Here is a 24,695-nt window from a genome sequence, read left to right as displayed (position 1 = left end):
TTTGGATGAGCTATTGCCAGCAGGAGAGTGAGTTTGTGTGTGTATGGGGGTGGGGGGGTGAGAAAACCTGGATTTGTGCTGGAAATGGCCCACCTTGATTATCATGCACATTGTAGGGAGAGTGGTCGCTTTAGATAAGCTATTACCAGCAGGAGAGTGAGTTTTTGTGTGTGTGTTTTTTTGAAAAAAAAGGGGGTGTGGGGGTGAGAAAACCTGTATTTGTGCTGGAAATGGCCCACCTTGATTTTCATACACATTGTGAGGAGAGTGGTCGCTTTGGATAAGCTATTACCAGCAGGAGAGTGAGTTTGTGTGTGTGGTTTTGGAGGGGGGTGGGGGGGTGAGAAAACCTGGATTTGTGCTGGAAATGGCCCACCTTGATTATCATACACATTTTAAAGAGAGTGGTCACTTTGGATGGGCTATTACCAGCAGGAGAGTGGGGTGGGATGAGGTATTGTTTCATGGTCTCTGTGTATATAAAGTCTGCTGCAGTTTCCATGGTATGCATCCGATGAAGTGAGCTGTAGCTCACAAAAGCTCATGCTCAAATAAATTGCTTAGTCTCTAAGGTGCCACAAGTACTCCTTTTCTTTTTGCGAATACAGACTAACGCGGCTGTTACTCTGAAACCTCACACATGTCAGTAGCTCCCAACACCCCTGCAAGCTGAGGAAGGGCTCTTTGCCCCATTTCAGACACAGGAAGAGGATGTGACTTGCCCAAGGGGAGACAGGGAATTTATGACAGAGCTGGGAATTGAGCCCAGATCTCCTGAGTCCCCGTGTGGTGCCGTAACCACAAACCCGTCCTTCCTCCCCCGTTGCTACCTTCACTTTCCTGCCCACCCTAGTTTTATTGATCTTGTACCAGGTCCATCTCTGGAGAATATTAACATACCCGTAACCCTATGGCTTCAGTTATAAACTTCCCTGGATCCAAAGCGCCCCTGGATAGCAGGCTCTGAAGTAACCAGAGCCATCCCAGATGGAATATTGGGCACATTCACCCACCAAGACAGAATAACGAAGAAAGCAAAAAAGCGACGCTTGGTGAAATTGGAATTGTCACTGGAGTGAAACACACATGTCGGATTTTGTGTCTCCCAGACACAGTACCTGCTGGAATAGAATTAACTCCAGCCAGAGGGCTCCTTTTCCCAGCTAGCAGGAGCAGTGGGAGCTCTCCTATGAAGTTAGCGCTCCACTCTCACATTGAATTGAGGGTCTGATAGGAGCCACTGCTTTGATTAGGAAGATGCTGACTCTCTGACAGCTCTTTATTAATTATGGGAGGTAGGGGAGAGGGGAGAGTGCCTGTCATTGGTTCCTTCTCCTAAATGAAAGCCTGGTGCAAACCACTTCTCAGAAGGGGCATCACTCCGTCCTGTTTGTTCCCATCATGGAAATGTCCCCGGGGTGTTATCCTTTAACAGGTTCAGTCGGGAAGTGATTGAACAGGCCATAGACTCTGAGTCGTTGTTTCATTTCTCAAGTGATAAATATGATTGATGAGCAGCAGAGCACAGAGGCTGGCAGGGCTCGTTGGCTGCAGATTTCTGAGTGTCTGATGCTTCATTGTCTCAGTACCAAGCCTGCTCAGCCCAGGTCCTCTTCTGAAAGCGCTTGCCCCTTATGTAAGGGGCTCTTCTGGGAACCATTCATTTTTTTTCTGCTGCGTGGGGTTTTTTCACCATAGAGTAGGCCTGTTGTGGGGTACATGCTGGGAGCGACAGGTGCTCCGAGCCCTGGAGGGGAAGGAGGCGGGGAAAAGAATGGCATCAAAATCTAGTTGCTGATTAAGGAATGTCCAATTTAAAGCTCTGCCTGCAAAGACGAGCATGTGAGTTGGAGGAGGTGGGGGGGCAATGGGCAGACTTAGTTTACACTAGCAGAGCAGTACCTTAGCCTGACGCACCTATCCACCTTGAGAGCAGCCCTGCACTTTTCCCCGAATTCTTGTGAGGCACAAGGTAGATTTTTCAAGTGTACGCGTTGATTGGTGCCAGTCACACTTTTCCTCGTACTTCAAATACTTTCCACCAGCTGCAGTCAGTCATTTCCACTTGCCATTTATTTTTGAATTCCCCTAAGAACATCTGGCATGATCCCAGCGTGTCTCTAGAGGCACCAAGGCCGGAAAGCATCGAAGGGTTCTGCCCAGTGCTCTGTAATCATAGGAAGCATGTCATGCAAAATATGCCTCCCTGACCTGCACAGATAATTTGTGCAATGCACTAGGAAGGAGCTGCCCTTGTCTGAGTCATGGGTAAAAGGTACAGATACATTGTTGGTTCCTCCCCAGTTCCTCTTCCTTGGAGAGGAAGCTGTCGGCTGCATCGACTGAGTGATCTGTACTGCAGTGTAGAGTGCAGGCCCAGTGACTTGTTAGAGGGTATGGAAATGGCCTAGAGCATCACTTTTATAGCCTTCCAAGTCTTACTCGTATGCCACGAGGAGACGAGATGCAAAGTCAGTACAACCTGCCCCGCACGCTTTTTAGATTCTTGATGGCTTGGCCGAAATAAGCTGCCTGACCGACAGAAGCGCTACAGCGACATGGCACACAGACAGAGGAAACGGCAGTTTTCCAGCTGGGGAGGTGCTGAGCTGCCTGCTGTCCTGGTGCGATCTGTGACAGATGGACAGCTTCCTTGCTTGTACTTTCTTTAAAGTTTTCCTACCAGTTCTGGCTTTGACAGGGCGACTCCCCAGTGGATTACCTGAACTCACATCCTATCAAGTGCCGTGGGCTCTCCGGTTGTGATGTGACACAGGTTAGGGCTGCACTGGTTACTGGGCAGACTCTGGGCTATAACAGATAGTCCTCCCTTTCCTATTTGTCTACAAGTTCTTGTTGGCCTGTTCCTCACTGCCAATCTGGTTTGCTTGCTGGTGTCTGCGCACGATGCATGTTTAACTCCGTCTCCTCTGCCCAAGTCACCAACCACGTGGCTTTTGCTCACCACTTGCTCCTGCTTCCCTGCAACAATACAACCTCCTGGGGCAACGCTTGTATGTGTATCCTCACAACAAAGACACAGGTGGTTTTATCTCGGTTCCCTTGTGTTTCTATTATTGGTGATCTGTGGCCAGGCAGGCAGGGGGATGGAAACACGTCCAGCCTTTCGTAGAAATCAATGTGGAGCACGGCAGCTTGCAGCAGGCCGTCGAATGCAGTGCCTGCCTGAATGGGCCAGATATCCTGACGATGGGTGAGCTCAAGCCACCCAAACGGTCTGCACTCTCCCGTCTCTTGTGACAATTCTGTTTGAAAAGCTGATCGCCGGACAGGACTGGAAGTTGAGACACGACTTCCACTGCTAGCTCTGCTGACAGTTCCATCGCTTCTCGCTGCCTCAGTTCCCCATCTGCATCGAGGGAATACTGCCTGCCTCACAGCAGTGCTCTGAGGCTGAATTAATTCATGTCCATAGGATGCTGTGAGCTCTCCAGAGGGAAGGCACCAAGAAAGTGCAAAGGGTGTTGATTTGATGATTAGTGTTACATTTCTCATTTATTAGTGCAAAAACATAAATAATTCATGCTTGTTTCTTCCAAGCTTGCTAGGTCAGAACACCCCCTGTGATCTTTCCGCTGTGTGTCTTCAGATTTTGTTTTTTAGCTGTGAGATTTTATAGTGAAGTTTGCTTCACGGCTGTCTGATATTTGTTTACACAGCACTAACCTGTTTGTTATGGCAGCGTACCAGGACCAACCAAGTGGGCGACCCTATACAAAACCAGAGTTGTACATGGTCCTTGTCCCACAGGGCTTCCAATCTACATAGATGAGACAAACGCATGATGGGGGACAGGGCATCACACACAATAATCTTCTCACTGTTCCTAATGACTTTTTTAATATGTGTTTTCATAAAGTGTTTCCTCTGTCAGAAAAATTCACTCCACAACTTCATTAAGAGATAGTTATGGTAATAAAAACAGACTCTCAAAGCCAGTTAGAGGGAACTGTCTAGACTAGAGCATCCTTCCTGTTTGTGATAGAGGCAAAAACCCGTGCATGTTGCCCGGGTGGTTGCCTCTCTGCTCCTCCAGGAGTCCAGCTCCCTGGGAGGGGCCTGATCTCTGAGGTTCAGTACAATTAATTCTGGTCTCTCGGTGTCGGCATCACGGGAGGTGTCTGCTCTGTAATGCCCAGAAGGTTAAAACGGTGTTCAGAGGAGGTGTGTTTCTCACTTTTGGGAAGAGCAGGTGTGCAGTGGAGACATTGACTCATCTCAGCCATATACCCCCACCTGAGGCTGCCTTTAATTTAGATCCAGTTGCTTCAGAAATATCTCCTTAATTTCAGTAGTTTCAACTCAGTGCGTCTCCCTGCGTTTTGTCCAAGTGAGGATGGAGCCAGAGTTAAACTGACAGGAAACAAGTGTGTGATTTACAGTTTAAATATGCAAATGGCCCCTCCTATAGCACAGTGGGGATTTGTTCTAGGTAGCTACGTGCCCTGAGAGTCCGATCCCCCTCTCGCTTATACGGCAGCTGGGTGATGGAGTAACTCAGCTGCATTGCACTGGTGCTGCTGAGCGAGATTTGTCCCGGTGCAGGAATGATCAAATAATATGGCCTATCAAGAGGTCGCCTGGGTTGTCAGGAGTTGTTGAACCAATAGGAATGCTGGATTAGCTGCATATACTTGCAACTAGGAATTATAGGCTTCAGGGAGTTGGGGGGCATGTCCAGGGATTAAAACTGGGTGACAGGAGACCTTCATTCCTTTCCTTGCTCTCAATATAGGCCTTGACTTTGAAATGAGGCTGCAAGGGATTGTCTTTTACTATGTGCCTCACTTTCCCCTTCTCTACAGATAACAGCACTCATCTACAGTTGCCGCCCTGTCTTTACGGCAGTCTGAAAACACTGGGCGAACAAGGCTGCTGCTGCTGCTACTATTTAGGTTACAGTAGCGCCAGATGGACTCAGGGCTCTGCCTTCTAGGCCCTGTAGGAGGCACACAGGAAGAGACAACCCCTGCCCTAAGAGTTGACAATCTAAAGAGACCGACAAAAGTAATGGGTGACGATCCTCCTTGTACAGGTGGGGGAATTTGCCAGTGGATACGACGCAGCTGCTGCTGTTCTTTTGTTTACTAAGAACAGGAGAAACCAATTGGCAAGGCAGATATCGCTGTCTGGAAACTGATGGCAAATGCGCCCCTTCATACAGCCAATGATTTTCTGCCATCAACAAGTGGTACTTGTTGCATCCAAGCACCCTCTGCAACTTGTCTTGTATTGCTTGCATGTCTTGCAAAACCTCCCATAAGAGTGAAAACCCTGTGTCATAAATATAAAGGGAAGGGTAAACCCCTTTAAAATCCCTCCTGGCCAGAGGAAAAATCCTCTCACCTGTAAAGGGTTAAGAAGCTAAAGGTAGCCTCGCTGGCACCTGACCAAAATGACCAATGAGGAGACAAGATACTTTCAAAAGCTGGGAGGAGGGAGAGAAACAAAGGGTCTGTGTCTGTCTGTATGCTGCTTTTGCCGGGGATAGAACAGGAATGGAGTCTTAAAACTTTTAGTAAGTAGTCTAGCTAGGTATGTGTTAGATTATGATTTCTTTAAATGGCTGAGAAAAGAACTGTGCTGAATAGAATGACTATTCCTGTCTGTGTGTCTTTTTTGTAACTTAAGGTTTTGCCTAGAGGGATTCTCTATGTTTTGAATCTAATTACCCTGTAAGGTATATATCATCCTGATTTTACAGAGGTAATTCCTTTACTTCTATTAAAAGTCTTCTTGTAAGAAAACTGAATGCTTTTTCATTGTTCTAAGATCCAAGGGTTTGGGTCTGTGGTCACCTATGCAAATTGATGAGGATTTTTACCAAACCTTCCTCAGGAAGTGGGGTGCAAGGGTTGGGAGGATTTTGGGGGGAAAGACGTGTCCAAACTACGTTTCCTAGTAAACCCAGTTAAAGTTTGGTGGTGGTAGTGGAAATCCAGGGGCAAAGGATAAAATTAATTTGTACCTTGGAGAAGTTTTAACCTAAGCTGGTGAAAGTAAGCTTAGGAGGTTTTCATGCTGGTCCCCACATCTGTACCCTAGAGTTCAGAGTGGGGAAGGAACCTTGACACGCTGTAAACACTGAAAAGTCAGCTAATTAATATCCAGGCAGTTGCCCTGAGGTTTGTGTGCTTTTTACATTTGAATGCAAGAGTCAATAATTCAAACATTTACTAGCTTCGTTCCAGAGAAATGCACTTTCCTAAAAAGATCTTTGGGGATCTTTTTCTTTTTAGATGTTAAAATACCAATAACTGTGTTTAAAGGGAAACTCTCAACTTGAGCATTGCATTTCTCGTGGAAGATTTTATACCTTGTATTGATTGCTACAAGTACTCACCAAATGGCTAGAACGGAAAGTGATTAGAGAATTTAAAACAAAAGACTCTCTCATCAGTTTGCTTATGTGGGCCCCAATTCAGAATACTTAACTGCATTCCCAAACCTGGGGCCTGGTGCTTTTGACCGCAGTCTGGAGATGGTCAGTTTCTGTGTTGGTGATGGCACAGGCTGGTTGAGAGGGGGTCTACCAGTTTTCCACAGCAGCAAAACTGAAAGTGAACAGGCAGGGGTGTGCACAGGGAGAAACGGGAGGTGGGAACAGGACTGAGCCTGAAATGTTTGGTTTTGCCCACAGCCCCTATCCAAAAACCCTTTGAAGCATAAACAGAGGAGCTCCTCTTCCTGCTCCTTGGTGCAAACCCTGGTGTTTGCATTTAAAATCAATAGCCTTCACAGCCACTATATGAAAGTAACTCTGTTAATGGGGGGAATGTTGTTTAAAGGCCCTTGCAATCTGGAGGAAATCTGTGACTTTGTTATTACAGCCACTTCAGAAAAAACACTTTTTAAAAAAAATAAAATACTTTTTGTGTCCCTTGGAGTCTGGAGATGGTGAGAATTGTTCCTAACAGTTGTGCTTTTAAAATCTGTTATTTTTAAATGCAAACAAAAAAATATATCCCAACCTGCAGTGTGTTTCTGCCAAGCACCAATCTCCTGCTGCTGTCGGCTGGCAGAAAGAAAACTAGACCTCTGGAACATATAATCAACTTCATTGTGTGACTGACTGAGTCATTGCAAAAGCTACCCTCGCTCACACAATCTGTATGCTTGGCTCAATTTCCCCGCAGCACTCAGACTTATATAGTTAGGCCCATTTAATAGCAGTGAGTGCAGATATCCAATCACTGACATTAAATGTGCTGTATCGCTCTTGCGGTTGTTAGTACATTGATTCCTGAATTATGAGGGACGGTGTGATAAAGGTGTAAGTGGATAAGATCAGTGAGTGGGTATCAAGGAACAAAGACCTATGTCTCACTGATAGCTGCCTTGCCTTGCTCAGAACCATCTTCTGCTGATGCATTCCACACCTGGATATCACAACGGTGTGTTCGTAGGGTTGGATACCCTCCATCGACCGCAGCGAGAGGTGATGTTTGGTTTGGGCTCTGCCTCTCCCCTGGGCAGTGGTTTGAGTCTGACTCCCGGGCTGCATGAAATCGATAACTTTCTTTTGCTGGGAGTTTGTGGAGAGGGGAGTTTATTCCTGAGAAGGCACAAACTTCAATACAGGGACAGACTTCCCCGCTTCTGCTGGTGAGCAGAGCCTTTGATTGAACGTCTCTCTAAAAGATCTGCCCAAGAGAGTTATGGGCTGGGAGCAGGAGTCACTGTTCAGCTTGGAAAAGAGATGACTCGGAGGAGATGTGACAGAGGTTTATAAAATCACGAATGGAGCGGAGAAAGTGAACAAGGAGTAAATAACACAGCAGAAGTGTGTGTGTTTTGAAAAGTGCTGCCCAGGGCCTTTGCCTAGACCTGAAGGGACCCCGAGGCATGAAAGAGAATTTTCTCCGTAGCCCACTGCTTTGTACTGCCAAGATGGAACGAGAGGAAGCACGGCCCAATAGTTAAGGCACTAGCCTAGGAGACCCGAGTTCAAGTCCTTACTCTGGCACTGATTTCCTGTGTGCCATTGGGCAAGTCACGTAGCCTCTCTGCACCTCAGTCCCCCATGTGCACAGTGGGGACAGGAGCACAGCCCTGCCTCGGGGTGGGTTGAGAGGGTAAATACATTAAAGATGTATTTTCCACTGAATGCATCCGATGAAGTGAGCTGTAGCTCACGAAAGCTCATGCTCAAATACATTGGTTAGCCTCTAAGGTGCCACAAGTACTCCTTTTCTTTTTGTGGATGCAGACTAACACGGCTGCTCCTCTGAAACCTGTCATTAAAGATTTTGATATTCTTTTTTAAAAAGTGGGGGGAGCTCAACTCAGATGATGGCTTGAGTAAAGTGGACGCTGGCTGACTTCATGCGGCTGGCCTGTGACCCCCATTCTCATTTGGCAGAGTCTGGGGACAGCCATTGCTTTAGGCTGCGTGCCGTCCAGTCAGGCAGCCACGCGGTGAGAAAATGAGCAGGCCATTTTTTCCCTGTAACGTCAGCAAGCGCATGGATGACAGGGCTCATTCCTGGGGGCTTGGAAGGGCTTATCCTTGGGGTCTGTTCCATCTGTGATAACAGCAGCAAGTTGGCAGCTAATGTGTAGCCACAGGTATAGCATGCTGAATTAGACCCGCAGAGAGCGACAGGTGTTATCCCCTTTATTTCCCAGGGGGAAATGCATGCGCTGTTCATTTGACAGTGCCAGGTGGGACGGATCAGCTGACAAAGAAAAGGTTACCTCCGAGACTTACAGAGGAGGAGTTAGGCCCCAGTTCAGGAGGAGTTAGGCCCCAGTTCAGCAAAGCACTCAAACACGTGCTGAATCTGGGCCTCAGAGACCCTCTGGGATTAGTGAAACTGCTGTCAGAGGAGATGGATGTAGGTAAGGCCAAGTATGTCACCTCCCCCAGTGTCAGTGAATCCGTGATGGTTCAGGCTTGCAGGGCAGCTACAGGTAAGGTTGACCAGATGTCCCGATTTTATAGGAACAGTTGTGATATTCGGGGCTTTGCCTTATATGGACACTTATTACCTCCCCATTCCCGTCCTGATTTTTCACATTTGTTGGTGTGACTGGTCATGCTAGCTGCAGGGTCCCTGTCACGTTGGTCCGTTCAAACTTGGGCCTCCTTTTGTTTATTCCTTTGTCTCTTTTTGCAAAGTTTGTGTCCCTGCTGAATGGAGAAGAGTGAGCAGGAAGCATTCGATTTGGGGACGAAGGGTAAGATTCGTCCACAGCCCTGCCTAGCAAAGCGGGTTTGATGCCCCCTCCCCCACGCCTCCCTCAGCGCTATATGATGGCCCTAGAGAGTAAAATTCTTTGTCCACAGGTCATCTGCATCTTGAGCAGCAACTGCAATGCAAGCAGTCTGCAAACGTGCCTCTGCCCTCCCTGGCAGTAAGACCCTTCTCTAGGGACGAGGAGGGGAGTCTGGCCTCTTTGTACGCTCAGTGAGGGCCTCTCAGTTGAGACTGCCAGCAAAGGGCCCCCTTGTGCTGATGGCTTTATGAGTGAGCCATCTGTCTCCTTGGCACTGGCCTGAGACAGCGAGCACATTTTGCACAGGCCACAAACGGCCATCAGATTACGATCATTTTAGGCTGCTTCCAAACTAGGCTGGAGTTGAACATGAGCCTCCGATGTAAAAGATGCCAATGCCCAGAGCTGCCCCCTTCCCTGGCACATGGCTCATATGGGGATCCTTCTCTGATGCTGAACCGAGGTCCAGAAGCAAGAGGGTTGCAGCTGCCGAGAAAGGCTTCTGCTGTGCTCAGGAAAAAACAATGTCATAGGCAGCAGCAAGCATCCCTCTTCTGAGCAATGATGTCCAAGTGCCAATAGAGATTTTCTTCTCTTCATCGAGCAATTAGGTTTGTGGAATATTTAGCTGGAATCAGCCATCCTTTGTAATATGTTCATAGCTGTGGCTTTGTTTCGTTACAGATCTGTCTATCTTTTCATTATTGTTGCAATGACTAAAGTAATGAAAAAGAATACCGGCTGGAACGGATTCAGCAGGGTAATGATTTGCAGGGAGAGAGACCATTCTTGCCTGGAAACTGCATGTTCATCTGTAAGTAGCTGTGCTAGATTGCAAGCAGTCTGCTTCCGATTCTACTGGGACTGGCTGCTTTAGGCCACCTTAGCTGGGACATTGGTTTTTGCATATTAGGAGCACAGTTAGTCACTAAATACAATTTATATGCTCTGTACAACTGGGCATTATTATCTCTTGTAATAGTGCTAATTTAAAAAAAAAATCCTTATGGATCCAGACAACAAATTTGCTGCTGATTGTTCCTTCCTGTAAAGGATTTTAAAATAAACAACAATGGTTGGGTAAAAATGATGCTAAAAAGTAGTGATGGGGCCTAGATGGAAACTTGAATCCAAATGAATTTGAAATGTGCATAGGGTTGTTAGTGTTCAAATCACTCTACAGGTACAAAATTGCTATAAACGTTGTAATTTTAAAATCAAAAACTTCTTAAAATGTATGTACTAAGATAGGAGTGGGAGTTTTGTGTGCGTGCGTGTTTGTGTTTATTCCCGGAATTCATGAGCGTGAAATATAAACAGACCAATCTGTAAAGCTCATCAGGTGTTGACGAAATCCCAAAGCTAGGAAGCTTATCATGTATTGGGTTAACAAACCACCACAGCCCTCCCATTGAATGATTCTCTGAGCAGCTCAGGATGAGGAATTGAGCCCTCTCTTCCTGGGAGGGTTTCATACATAGACAGACTTTGTGTGTTTCATCCCGAGCACTTAATGAGCTACCTACATTTACTCCCCCTGAAACACAGCCACCTTGGGGACAGAGGCAGCAATCAACACGTACACATAAGAAGGAGATTTTGGCAAAGGCCAAAAGATTAGGGTTGGAAGAGACCTCAGGAGGTCATCTAGTCCAACCCCCTGTTCAATACAGGACCAACCCCAATTAAATCATCCCAGCCAGGGCTTTGTCAAGTTGGACCTTAAAAACCTCTAAAGATGGAGATTCCACCACCTCCCTAGGTAACCCATTCCAGTGCTTCACTACCCTCCTAGTGAAATAGTGTTTCCTAGCATCCAACCTAAACCTCCCCCACTGCAACTTGAGACCATTACTCCTTGTTCTGTCATCTGCCACCACTGAGAACAGCCGAGCTCCATCCTCTTTGGAACCCCCCTTCAGGTAGTTGAAGGCTGCTATCAAATCCCCCCTCATTCTTCTCTTCTGCAGACTAAACAAGCCCAGTTCCCTCAGCCTCTCCCCATAATCATGTGCTCCAGCCCCCTGATCATTTTCGTTGCCCTCCGCTGGACTCTCTCCAATTTGTCCACATCCTTTCTGTAGTGGGGGGCCCAAAACTGGAAGCAATACTCCAGATGGACTGGACTGCCTGGATTTCTTCCTCTCTTAGGAGGGTTCAGATCTGGAATAACTGCTGATCTGGAATAACTGCCACAGCTGGGCTGGCCTTTATTAAATAGCTTGCTAGGGTTTTCCTACCGGTTTTGTGCTGTGGTCAATCGATTTCCTCCACTCCTCCTCTGAACTGAGCATTGCGTTGTCCCCAGCATTGTTCATGGGCGCAGTGAAGCCAGGCCCTGCCCTAGTCATAAGCTTTAACTTGCACTCCCCCTGCTGCCTGTCTCCTCTGGAGCGGAGTATTGGAGCTGCAGTGCTCATGGGGATGACAGCTTTGTTTTGTGCTGCTCTTTGCTGGTCTAATTTCTCGGCTCAGTGGTGCACTAAGAACACACACATCTGGAGGATGTTCCTGGCCAGATTAGATCAGTTCGGCCCTACACTCCTTGACCAGTGTCTGTCCCCTTTAAATATTTTGATGTTCTACCAACTCATTGCGGTCTGTCAGCAACTAACTCTTGGCACCTAAGACGACATCTCTGTCAAGCAGACTCCAGCTGTGCATTGCTCTGAAAACACAAGACAATACAGGGTACGGAACAATCCTGTTTCGGCAGGGGAATGCATCGCATGACCCAATAGATGACCAGATGAGCTACTTCTCCAGGGCTTATAGGGAGGATCATGGAACTAAATCGCTAGTCAGAAGGGTGATGGAAGCTCCCCATGTCTTCGCCTTTGCAGTTGTTGAGCAGTAGCTGAAAGGGGTCTCTGTTAAGGCTTATTTCCTTCTCCTTCCTGATTATTGTTTCGTGGTCGTGCCCAGGACATGATTGTGTGGGGTGCTGTATGAACACAGAACCAAACAATGCTGGGCCCAGACAGCTGACAGGCTAAGGCTAGGACAAGAGACTCATTGGTTCAACTGCTGCGAGCTCCTGTGGCAAGGCACAGTCAGGCATTGGTGGTAGAGATGAGTCCTGGGCTGAGAATGGGATGTGGGTGCCCAATTGGCACTTAATTTTGGATGTCCAATGCCCTGGGAAACGTTGGAAAATTACAACTGCTAGGTACATGTCGGGGAGGGCGGGGGAGCAATTTTTAGGGCTTTGTGGCCAGCCGGAATGAGTTCTCTGCTGATGAGTCCTCTGGAGGTGGGACTGCTTCCTCGGTCAATTGGATGGGATATTTCTTTGTTTGGCTGCCTTGAGACACCCGAGCACAGCGAAGCCTTTGGAAGCAGGTTTGAAAGGCCTGCTTTGCTCCAGCCACAGGCAGGTCTCTCTTGTTGACTTTAATGAATTAGTGCAGCAAATGCTGGGATTGGAACTGTTTCATGTGACTTTGAATTTATTCCATTTTTAATCAATGGAAAGTGCCCGGTGCGGCCTGATGCTTGGCTGCCTGCGCTGGTGGCTGTTTAATTGACTTTGGTGCAAGACCTTTTTTGTGATTCATGAGAAAAGGCGTTTAGAAGTAAAATACATCAGGATCCTACTATCTCCTGTAGGAGATGGGAGAACACTGGGCATAACTGGATCTATCTGCCCTGGTCCTAGACACTAGGTGGTTTAAAGTCAACATTTTGCATCTTTGGGGAACTCAGACTTGTCAGGGGGGTTATTTGTGCCTTCTGTGTTCTCAGAAACTCTGCTCGTTATTAGTAATTCAAGCCACTCACCTGCATTTAATCTGAGCAGAGTCATATTTCTCACCTCCTCAGAGACAAAGCCCCAGCCCCATCACTGCCTGCATGCCAGCAAAAAACTGGCTCGATTTGGTCAGCCACAGAGTTAGTCTTTTGAAAGGTACTTCAGGTAACTTGGAGGGAATCTTTCAGAGGGTTTTGAGCTGTCTTGGCTCCTTTCCCCGGATGGGGAAGGGTCAAATCTCTATTGATAATGGAAACCCATCATTTTGGAGCTGCCCCTGCAGTCAGATCTGATAGCGCTGACCTGTGCGGGTCTGATTGCTGGCTTGGAACCTTTGTTCTGCAGCTTTTGGTGGCGGGAAGGCATGGCCTCTCTGCTGCCAACTTTCTGGCTTTGCCACATGTCCCGCCTCCTGCCCGCCAGCCGGCCTCCACTGCTGCGTTTAAATCCTTGCTAGCCTCTGGAGTCTGCACTCAGATGGCCCCACGGCTCCGATGCATGGACAGGTAGTACTAACGGGAAATACTGCGCTCTTGAAAAGTGGCTTCCACGGCACCACTGCAAGGCAGGGACGAGTGAGGCATAGGAGAGATTTAAGAATGTACTTGAGTGCCTACAGCTGCAGACCTGGGAACAGAACCCAGGAACCCTAACACGCATTTCCTTACTCTAGCGGCTGCATTCCTGCTTTGCCTAGCTGGGTAATCCGTGTGTTCTCTAGCCTCCTGCCTGCCTATCTCTGAGCACATGGACTCTGGTATCTACTTCAGGTTTTCTGTAGCTCCCCATTGCTCTAGCATCCAAGTGCTGCATAAGTAAATTCGATCTGAACGGGGATCCAGGGGATTGCTGTGCACTCCCTAGCTAGAAACAGACCAAAGACTGTGCATGGTTGTGGCTGATGCTGTAGTGTGCCTCTTTAATCTGGCTGGTGGCAGAGGTGTGGGAGAGCTACTAGCGAGGAGCACGTGCTTTGTAGCTGATGGAAGTGCTGTCTTTTCCTCTGGCACCTTGGAATTTTCCTCTGTGTTTGAATGGAAGGTGACCATTTCTTAAGAGAAGCCAAATGAGTGGCCTGTGTTTCTTCAGAACACCCTGCCAGTCCTGCGAAGACCAAGCTCCTCTGTCTGGCCGAGTGTTTGTCTGAGAGCCTGGGGCTGCTGGAGATCGCAAGGACTCATGGGAGAGAGTCCTGTGTTTCTAGTGTCCCAAACTCCTGCATGCCCGTTCCATGAGCCCCCACTGGCCCCTCTGTATGTGTCTCCATTTTTTTTTCTAAGCATCATTTTCTCCCTTTCTCCACCACCGCACACTTAATTTATCATCCTCGTTTCAGCAGTACCATTAATTTTTCTAATGCAGTGAAGTATCTCGCTATACTGGGAACAAAGCTGTATTTAACTAGCTAACATAGGAAGAATTGGTTTCAGAGTAACAGCCGTGTTAGTCTGTATTCGCAAAAAGAAAAGGAGGACTTGTGGCACCTTAGAGACTAACCAATTTATTTGAGCATGAGCTTTCATGAGCTACACCTCACTTCATCGGCATCGGATGCATACCGTGGAAACTGCAGCAGACTTTATATATACACAGAGAATATGAAACAATTCTGTTTCTTGCGGACCCTTGGTTTCTCTTGGTTTGATGTGATGCCTATATAGGCATCACAGCTCCTCCTTGTGTGTGTCTGTGTGTGTGATGTTTCTTGCTCATATTTGGCTGAAAGTTGGGTTTTTTCCCCTTAGAAATCTCAAGGCATGATAAATTAATCATGATCTCATACGATGGATGGGGTAACGGCTTGAGATGGTATTTATTCTGGCTTGACACTTCAGGCAGCAGAGTTTAAGGGAGCATCTGAGATTTTCATCAGGAAATGTTTGCAGATAGGAACATCTGCGCAGGGCTTGGTGAAGACAAACTGCTGTAGCGAGTTCATGGGAACACAAAGGAAAGCCGATTACCCAGGATACATTATTTTTAATGCAGAACAAAGGAACCGACTTGCTAATCAAGCCATGCCTGCGACACAATTGACTCATCTTTCTGCTCTCACCGTGGGGGAGCGTTCGTTTTCCCTTCAGCTCGTGGAACGTTGTGGAGGCCCTGGAAGCTCTGCAGATGGGGAATGGGATGCAGAATATTTTACACATACAATAGGTCACTGGTTGAAGTGCAGCTTAGGGCAGGGACTGAACATGGCTGTCGTCTCATGTAGCTTCGGTGGCCTATGTGAAATGGCCTTGGTGGGGATCTGTCCTGTGCTCAGTGAGTCAGAGGTTCAGAATGCCAGGAACCACCAGTGCAGTGGGGATTAATTTGCATCTTCTGGTAGTATCATTCTGTGAAGCTAATGGAGAAGGAATTTCCTTTCCACCCCTACAGGAGGGTGAGAATTAAGATGTGGCAAGGGTGGGGCAGGGAATCTTGCACTGATGCTGCCTCCGGTTATAGTCCAAACCTTGGAGGATGTCATTCTCCAGGGCTGATATGCTCAAATGCTTTTGCACTGCACTAAATTCTTGTACATTTCCAGGAAGGAGAAAGGGCTGTCTCTTAGAGGCCAAAGTTGCGACCATCCTGTTGCTTTCCATTTCCATGTAAAAATTGAAAGTAAAATAAGAAACAGTCTGGTTAGGAAGATATAAAAGCACCGCTCCCACTTCTGATGTCAAAGCTTTTCTTGTAGCAGTTTTCTCATGTTCTAGTCTGCAAAGGGCCCAGTTTTTCCTTCTTTACATTGACAGAACCCTATGCTCCCAGTAAGGCATGGGTACGGGCAGCAGGATTGGCTTTCATGGGGTTACACGGGTTTGAGCCTGCATTTTAAAACGCAGTTTCTGGCTTTGTGGTGCTTCCATTTTTAGGTGTCCAGCAGAAGATACCTTGAGTCTAATTTCCAGGGTGCTCTGATGTCAACTGGAGACGCAGCCTTTGAAAATCAGGCCTGAGGGGTTTGGAGTTATGCAGTTAAAATCAGCGACCACTCTTAAAAATGGTTGCTTAGCTCTTGGGTTTTACAGTTGGAAGTGCTTATCCTGGACAGACACCATAGGATTTATCACTGACCACTTCTCACTAGCTGGTTTGACGGTTGCAGGGAATCTAAAGAGACAGCCTGTTGTTACTATCTGCCTCTTTTTTTGGTTTTTGTTTTGTTTCAAGCACATCTTAGTAATCGAGAGAGAGCTCCGATGTTAATTTCGTGCTGCGGTGCCCGTCTTGTTGCTGTGCATTGTGTGTGACGGGAAAGGAAGCAGAGCCCTGCTTGCTTTTAGTATCCGTGGGACTTTTAGAACGCTGGGAAACCCGCTTCTCCAACCAGCCATCTGAGAGGGAAGTTTCCTGAAGGAACCAGGGGAGGGGGGGAATCAGCATTCTGGGAAAAAAGGATTAGCTGATATTTAGGAGACAAGGAGCTGAGCCAAAGGACTGGTCCTTGCAGCCCTAGTGCGTGGATAGGTCTCCTGGCATTTCCTCCCTGACGTCACCTTTGCACGCTCCTCGCTGGAAGGGCCTCCCACGCAGGGCCAGCTCCAGGCCCCAGCGTTCCAAACAGATGCTTGGGGCGGCCGTCGGCAAGGGGCGGCAGAGTTTCCGTGGCGGCAGCAATTCGACGACCGCTTGTCCGTTCCTCCGGCCGCGGCGGCAGTTCGGCAGCGACAGGCTTTTTCAGTGCTTGGGGCGGCAAAAGCAGTCAAGCCAGCCCTGCTCCTACACTCTCTCATTGATGTTCCATTGTTGTGTTGCTCTTGCTTCTGGGAACTTGGCCGCCTCCTTCGTTTTAGCCCGTTACATCTTGGAGACTGCCCATGGTCATCCGTACAGAACCGCCCCCATCTTCTCTAAATCTCTTAGGCATTTGCATGGAAACCTCTTCAGCAGCAGCGAGACGTGGCGACCCTACAGTGATGCAAGTCTGTTTTAAGCCGTCCAATTAATGACTGTGCACAACGCATCCCGGCCTGCATCCTAAGCAGAAAGTGGCCGCTAAGAGCACATCATGCCCGTGCCCCCACACTCTCCACTCTCTTATCTCCCCATCGCTCCTACCTATAAGTCAGGGTCCTGGTCCTGATCTGAAAGGCCTTTAACCAGGTCCTATCCCAATGTGCCTGACCCTGGGAAAAGGGAGACAGATGGCGTCGTGCTGCCCAGTGGGTCCCCCATCAGTAACTATGTTTAGAAGAAATAAATCACTTTTTCACCCTGCTTTCAGATAACAGAACCTTCCTCACATTCGCCCTGTGTTTTCTATCTCTTTAGACTGTAAATACCTTGGAGCTTGGGCCGTGTCTTGTACAGGGTTAGGGGAGTATGTATAGAAGAGATAATATGTGTACAGGCAGATAGTTAATATACAGAGCCCCATCTTCCAGTGCATAATGTGTTGCAACATTGTTCATGAGTGTGGAGGTTCAGTAAAGCTGTTACCTCTGACCCATGAGTGGCTTCCTGAGTCCAGCTCCTCCAGCTGCAGGCATGCTGCCCCTGCCTGGCAAACTGTGCTGACCCATCATGAAGCCCTTTCCCCACTCTGATTCCTGGGAAGGGAACACATCCGTGTAAGACAGCATGGAACAGCTCTTCTCTGCAATTCCCCGGGCACCACTAATATCTGGAAGAAACTCACTGGACAATACGAGTTCTTCGGTTCAATGATACGGTAGGATCTAAGTAAACCACTTGAATGATCACAGGAGTCCTGATGCTACACCATCCGCCACACTAACATCTCACTGTATCAGCCCTGCTGTGCCAGCCCTGTGGGGAACATCTCCTTGGGAACTGGTTCCTTTTGCTTTACTAGGGTTCAAAACTTTCTCCCAATATCTCCCCCAAGCTTTTCCTTGCTTTTTAGCTTCAGGCCAGAGCTCCTATTTTAATCAGCTTCCGAGACTGTGAATCATTCCCTTCCCTCGTTCAGATAGCCATGTTTTGAAGGTATTTATAAACTGTGAACATACTCCCCTGTGTCTTCTTTAGTAGACTGTATAAATATAGCTCTCTCATTCACTCCTTTTACATCTTCTGCTCCCAGTCCTTTCTCTCACTTTTTCTGTGCAGGTGTGTTTGAAATAGAAGATAAGACACCACTTCTGCTCTGATTAACAAATAAATTACCCTACCGGGTCATGTTCTGAGGGGAATGGCATTAAATGTCCAATGCTGGGGTGTCAGGGTATCTGTTGTTCACTGTCTCTCTCCATTCATCATTGGTTAGGGTAACTTTTCTGTGTAGAAGATGCGGAAAATTTTCTTGGCCTGCCCTAGTACTGTGAGATGTTTCCCTGCAATGATAGGTTACTTTAATTGATGTTTTATTCATATGTATGTAAAATGCGGAGAGAGAGAGAGACTACAGATCAGAAAAGCACAATGAGCAATTCAGGGCAGGGGTGTGCAGGCCTGCATTGGCAAACTGCCAGGAACCGAAATGCTGTGCCTAATAAGCAATTGGGGTAAGTATAATGTACTGAGCTGTATCAAGAATAAACACAAGCAGCCCTGTGCTTCGCTAACAGTAGCATTCAGCATTGCCAGCTCTCTGGATTTTATTGCGAGTCTCATGATATTTGGTGTTTTTTTCCTTAAAGCCCCAGCTCATGGAGTCCAGAGGTTACACGAGACTCTCTGCTTTCATTTTTTAAAAAGTAAGTTTCTAGCCCTCATGGTTGGGAAGAACAATTCAAAAACTTGATCCCCAAAGGCTCAAAAACTAGAAGGCAAATTAATAGAAGCAGGGGTGCTGGAACGGGTGTGTATAGTGGGGGTGCTGAGAGTCAATGAACCAAATTGTAAACCTTGTCTAGGAAGGAACCCCATCAAACCAGGGGGTGCGGTAGTACCCCTAGTCCCCCTAGTTCCAGCACCTATGAATAGAACCCCACATTTGTGAAGTCTGCCAGGACACCCCACAGGATGAAAGGTGTACACAGGCTGAGGGCACAGAGGGATCTATCTCTGGGTCCCATAGCAGAGGGGCTGCTGATTCTTAGGCTGTGTTATCCATGGCTTCACAAAGTCGTGACCGTGACAAAGAGAGCCATCCATCTGTTCAGGTGGAGGACGGGAGGGGGGATTCGCTGTGACTGGGGCCTTTTTCCACTCCTGGGTCAGTGCCTGCATTTGCACTGACTCCTGGACTCCTCAGAGCAATGGGCCTTGTCTAGGGTTCTCTACTCATACTCCCTTCTGGTTCTCTCGCTTTGACCCTGTAGCTCAGTCCCTATTCATTTTTTTTGGTCCCTCTTACTCCATTAATGTCTGAGTTCTGTGGCTCCACCCTCTACTCAGGGGACGGGCCTTCTGATGCTTCGGTAGGCTCCTCCCACCAATCCCAATCATCATCAAATCAGCTTTTTCAGCATCCCTCCTCTTCTCACCTGGGGTTAGGAAAAGCTGTAGCTCAGAGCTGTACCTGCTGTAACATCACAATTCAAGTCTTCCAGAGCTCTTGCCAAGATCCTCCAGCTAAGAGGGACGGCGGGAGACCTGATCATATTAATGTGCTGAAACATGGGGAAACACTTCAACAAATACAGGAGTCTCCATGAAGCCTAGATGAGCAGGGAAGGGCAAAATAGGGGAATGGGTTTTTTTGCTTTGCAGTTCACCATTACAACATGGATACATCCTGGGATTCAGATAGTCTTCATAGCCCATGTAATAGAAAAAGAGGGAGAAGCTGGGGGTGGAATAAAAATCCAACATAAGGAGAAAAAGAGAAGGAAGGGAGGACAAAGAGCCCTTTCGTGTTTGGAGCAAGTACAAAACAATGCCTTACATTATGTCCTGTAGAAACCCTGCAACCAGCTCCATCTGCCCCAGTGGATTTCCTTGCCTGGCGGGAGCAGTGTACTCATTAGCCATGTATTGTGTGTTCGGCAGAGAGATGATGGTGGGATGTCTGTAAAGGCTTGCTCAGAACCGAGAGGATTACTCCGATCGGAGGCTTGACCGCTGGGCTCCCAGATGGTGACAATATATGATGTTTTCTAACTGGTCAGCTTCACATGCTGCAGTTCAGCAGCCCGAAGCCCACAGTACCTAGGGGGAATACTTCACATTTAAAGCATTTCACACCGTGTGTAGAAATCTGTCCTGACCCTCTGCACCAGTTCCTGTCATGGTTTGAAACACATGAACTTTTCATTCTATTCCCCTTATGGAAAATGACAGGTGAGCAGTTTCTGGGGGGCTGACAGAGCCCCTAGGTTCCCGGGGGTTCAGCTTACTGCTCCAGTGTGTGGTGTTGCCTGACTAGAGCTGGGTGGCTAAGATTCATTATCCCAACCCCTCACTATTCCATTCCCGTGGAGTCCCCTGCAGGCGCAGGCATATTTCCCAGGGGGACTTTTGGAGGCCTAGGTAGAATATATTACTCAAGTTGTTCATTAAACGCCAACCCTCACACTGGTGAAGCCACACCAGCCTAATGCAGCCTCCTCTATGGACCCAATTATTGCATGAAAAATGTATCATGAGATCTCTGTTTCCTAACTCGGGATGCTAGTGCATGGGCTAGGCAGTCAGGACTCCTGGGTTCTGTTCACAACCAGAGCTTGTCCCAGCTTTACAATTAGTTTGCCGTGCTACCTTGGGCAAGTCACTGACTCTGACAGGGTCTCTGCCCATCTGTACAATGGGGATTACATCTTATTTCTCTACCTCCTAGTGGGGTTGAGGCTTATTAAAGTTGTGAGTGTAAAGCTCTCTGACATCCTTAGGTTAGAGCTGACACAAATTCACCTGTTGTTTTTATAGTCCTAGAATCAGTGGCTGGGCTTTTTAAAGGAGCCTCCAGAAGTTAGGTACCCAAATCCCAAGTATATTCACTGGTGCTTGGGGGCCCCTTTGAAAATCCTAACTAGAGATGTTAGAGCTGGGGGGGAAAACCTACTGACTTCTAGAGCTTGCTCTAAAGCTCAGGCCCCTAGCCAGGGAAGTACTGTTCCCTACATTACTTGTCTGTTTTATTCCCCTGGTGCTTTATCCATTGTTACCCAACCCAAGCAATGGGGCTGCCATCCTGTCTCTGGGGGGGAGAGCGCCCTCACCTCATGCTGAACAAATGGCATTTAAATCATGTCACTAATGCAGCATTAAATTGCTATGCAGAACCATCAAGTCCTGTGTGATTAGGCTGGTTCCTTGAGCTGGTTCCATCTGGGGGGAGAATCTCTGTTTGAAGTCAGCAGGGTTACACCAGTGCGGGTTTAGGGTCCGTTGTCTCTTTCCCTTCTGTATTCAGGACTGTGCCTAGCTGTAAAAGCAACTCCATCAGAGCAGTAATAAGACACCTTGAAGTGCTGGCTCTTGTGGGTTCGTGTTTAAATTGCAACTTAGAAGGTGGAGCATTAGCATGCATGGAACTGACCAGCTGCTCTTGCGATATTTGGTCAGAAAGAACAACCAGACAAGACTGATTTCTGTGGACAAACTGACACATGTTGGTTTTTCGGCTGTCCTCAAACCCAAAATGAGTTCCTGGCCGCTCGCATGTTATATAAACTTTTTCCAACTCAGAAATGGTGCTTCGCGATTGCTTAGAGTATTTTTAATGACACCATAATTGTTACTGCTACTAATTTCAGTGGCTGTAGTGGGTAAATTAATTTCTATTTCTATTACCAGCAGGAGAGTGGGGTGGGAGGAGGCATTTTTTCATGCTTTGTGCGTATATAAAAAGATCTTCTACACTTTCCACAGTATGCATCCGATGAAGTGAGCTGTAGCTCACGAAAGCTCATGCTCAAATAAATTGGTTAGTCTCTAAGGTGCCACAAGTACTCCTTTTCTTAATTTCTTCCTGGCTCTTTCCCTTGGGGCTTTTTAATGTTTAGAATTTTTTGTTTGTTCGTTCAATCTTTAGAGAGCTACATTTAGCAAGTCACATGGCTGGTCATTCCAAAAAGGAACCAGTTCAGAATAGACCCTCCCATCCCCTCTCTCCTGTCAATGAGATGAGGATGTGTGAGTGTTTGGATAAGCCTCTGAGACAGGGAGTGACATCCTGGCCCCAGAGCAGTCAGTGAGATTCTTGCCTTTGACTTATTTGGGGCCAGGATTTCACACTGGATGCTTATTTGAAACTTAACCCAACCCCTTGAAGATTCCCTCCCCACCCTCTCTTCCAAATTCAGCCACATCCTCCCCCCTTTCCACAACTTCAGTCTTCTCTCCTTTGCATCCCAGATCTTTCCTTGACTCCAGCTTTGTTGATATCACATCTGTGGGTTGGGATCTTTCACTCTCTCCAGCTCTTGAGCTCTCTGTTTTACATCTTTCAGGTTCCAAAATCTCCTGGGTTTAAAGGTGCCCCAGAATGAAATACTTCTGCTCCATTCCCACCAGCCCTGGGTGAACCCAGAGCTCCTGTTGTATGCAGAGAACATCTGGCCCAGCCCAGCTTGCTTAGATCCAATGTGACAATGAAATGGACTTCAGCAGTGGCTGGAGACCTCAGGAAGGGAAGTGGGGAGGGAAGAGCATGAGCTGGGGACTCAACTTACCTGAACCTTTCCAAATTACAAACAAAAGCTTGTTTTTTCTAGTTTTTGTTCTAGTTTTGTTTTTGTTCTAGTCTGTTTTTTTTTTTCCTGAACCCCTTCACTCAGCCCTGTAAGTGGGATATGCCAGAAACTCCACTAATTTCCTTCTGGCTGCTTTATGCTTCTTGCCTAGTGGGTCTGTATCTTGGCTGGGCTCTCTAATGCTGCTGTAAAACAAATAATTAAACAAAACCTAATATGAACAGGAGGAAAAAAAGAAAAGCTGTGTGTGTAAGTAATTAGAACACAGGTAAAGAAGTTGTTGGAGCAGAGAATTTAAAATGAAAAAAGTTAAAAATCACTTGATCTCCCCTATCAAATCTAAAGCTTTTCATTGACTCCAGGCTTACTCCATAGATATTGTAGGCGACTTGCAGTGATTTAACTCTGCTATGTCTGTGACCTCAATTTAAAAAAAACAAAAAGTCAGCCAATCCAATTCTTCCTAATGGGCATTCTCATGAGTTTCCCCATCAGCTCGAGCTGGGCTTTACACAGAGTCATTGTTGCAGGTCAAGTTGGCCACACAGTAGGAACAGACCTTGGTTTTTACTAATCTGTTCACTTTCCATAACTGATGGATGGATGAACTGTGGGTTATTCCCCAGCTGCTCACTTCAACTACTCTTTGTGTGATTGGTAACTTAAATCACATGGTATTGTTGCTACTTCCTGACTGGGAGACTGGAACATGTTTTGAACATGAGACTAGCAAATATTCTTCCTTCCACGTGAGCTCATGTGAAGAGAAATCTGTTCCCACCCGTTTGTGCCAAAGGAAACCATTCGTGTGAATGATCACAAACAGCAAGATACAGGAATACAGTCAAAGCAAATACTCAGAAGTCAAACAAATATTAGCGAGCGCTTTTTCACAGTACTTCACCTGCTCTAGGTTTACCTTTTCTCTCCCTGGCTTCCTTGTGTGCTTGCTCGACATCGGCACGCTGACCATGCCCCACGGAGACTCGAGTATGGTTTAGTGCATGTCCAGAATGTAATAAGCTCCAGCTGCCGTGATTGTCTGCTGTCAGATCCCAGTTCCAGTTTACTCTGAGTGCAAAGCAACTGGCCTGGTTGAAAATAAGTCTTGTGGTCACAGGGTCCTTCGCCTGGTGCTCGGTGTTAGGGAAAGGTTCTCCCCGGATTATACAAAGACAGAGATGCCATTTTTGGTTTCCAAGGCTGTTTACGTGTGATCATCCAGTCAGCACTAATAGAGTTGTAGAACATCTCTTGAGCCCCGCGCCGCACCCTGATGGGGAATGGGAGAGTCAGACATCTGGTGTGCACAGTAATGAATTCCCTCATGGACTTGGGTTAGAAGAGACAATTCAGTCAGATGCTTCACAAACCTGAACCCACCTGGGCAAACACAGCAAGAGCAGCAGCTCCTGGTACACTTTTATTCAAGTCCTCGCAGTTTGTTTCGAAGAGAGCTGCGTGAACATTCAGTACGCAGACGTTAGGACTAGATTTTTGATCCCCTCAGTAACCATAGTGAATTCACTTTAGCTCCCTGGTTATCCACCAGAATCTGGGAGGCTCAGATGTTTGACATGTTTTAGCCTGCCACATTAGTAGGTCCAGAATGGCAGCAGGAGGTAGGCTACAGTAAGGGAAGGCATTTTTCCCGTTGCCGTAGGAACTCCGCCTCCCTGAGCGATGGTTGCTAGGTTGATGGAAACATTCTTCCGTCAACCTAGCTGCGTCTGCACTGGGCATAGCTATGGTGCTGAGGGGTGTGGAGTTTTCATACCCCGGAGTGCTGTAGCTATGTCAACCTAACTTTTAAGAATAGATCAGGCCTCAGTCTCTTCTGCAGAGCTGGAAGCCTTCTGCACTGACCAGCTGTAGGTACATTAGCTTGGAGTTTGTGTGATTTTTCTCTTTGCAGTGCAGAGGCCACTTGCTTCTACTAGTTGACCCTTTGCTTTCAGCCACACATACCAACCTAGAGAGTGCACCCCTCAAATGCCTGGGGGAGCCTTGCTTTGGTCCTGCGTTGGGAAGGAGAAATCAGTCCGAATGGCTGAGGTTTGGTAGCATTCCCCGGCTCACGGTTGAGTGTTGCCCTGGCCTTCCGCACACAAAAGGCTGAAGTGAATCCCAGCAATCAGTTAATAACGAGCACCGCTGGCCACTTAACA

The 24,695-nt window shown here is 47.4% G+C and overlaps 1 protein-coding gene across 5 annotated transcripts in view; it reads left to right on the top strand.

The window, feature by feature from the left end:
* Positions 1-24,695, top strand: part of RAB26 (RAB26, member RAS oncogene family) — a 219,494-nt gene that overhangs the window by 114,746 nt on the left and 80,053 nt on the right. For 2 of the 5 annotated variants that reach the window (XM_073361697.2, XM_073361698.2), the window contains one exon: positions 9,925-10,054. The exons of the other annotated variants lie outside the window; for them this stretch is intronic. In XM_073361697.2, coding sequence (XP_073217798.1) covers positions 9,925-10,054 — 130 coding nt within the window. The remainder of the gene's footprint in view (positions 1-9,924; positions 10,055-24,695) is intronic. 5 annotated transcript variants of the gene reach the window in all.

The sequence above is a fragment of the Lepidochelys kempii genome, chromosome 10 (genome assembly GCF_965140285.1).
Source record: "Lepidochelys kempii isolate rLepKem1 chromosome 10, rLepKem1.hap1, whole genome shotgun sequence".
NCBI lineage: Eukaryota > Metazoa > Chordata > Testudines > Cheloniidae > Lepidochelys > Lepidochelys kempii.
The sequence above is the reverse complement of the archived record's forward strand: the minus strand, read 5'-3'. Positions and strand labels throughout refer to the sequence as shown.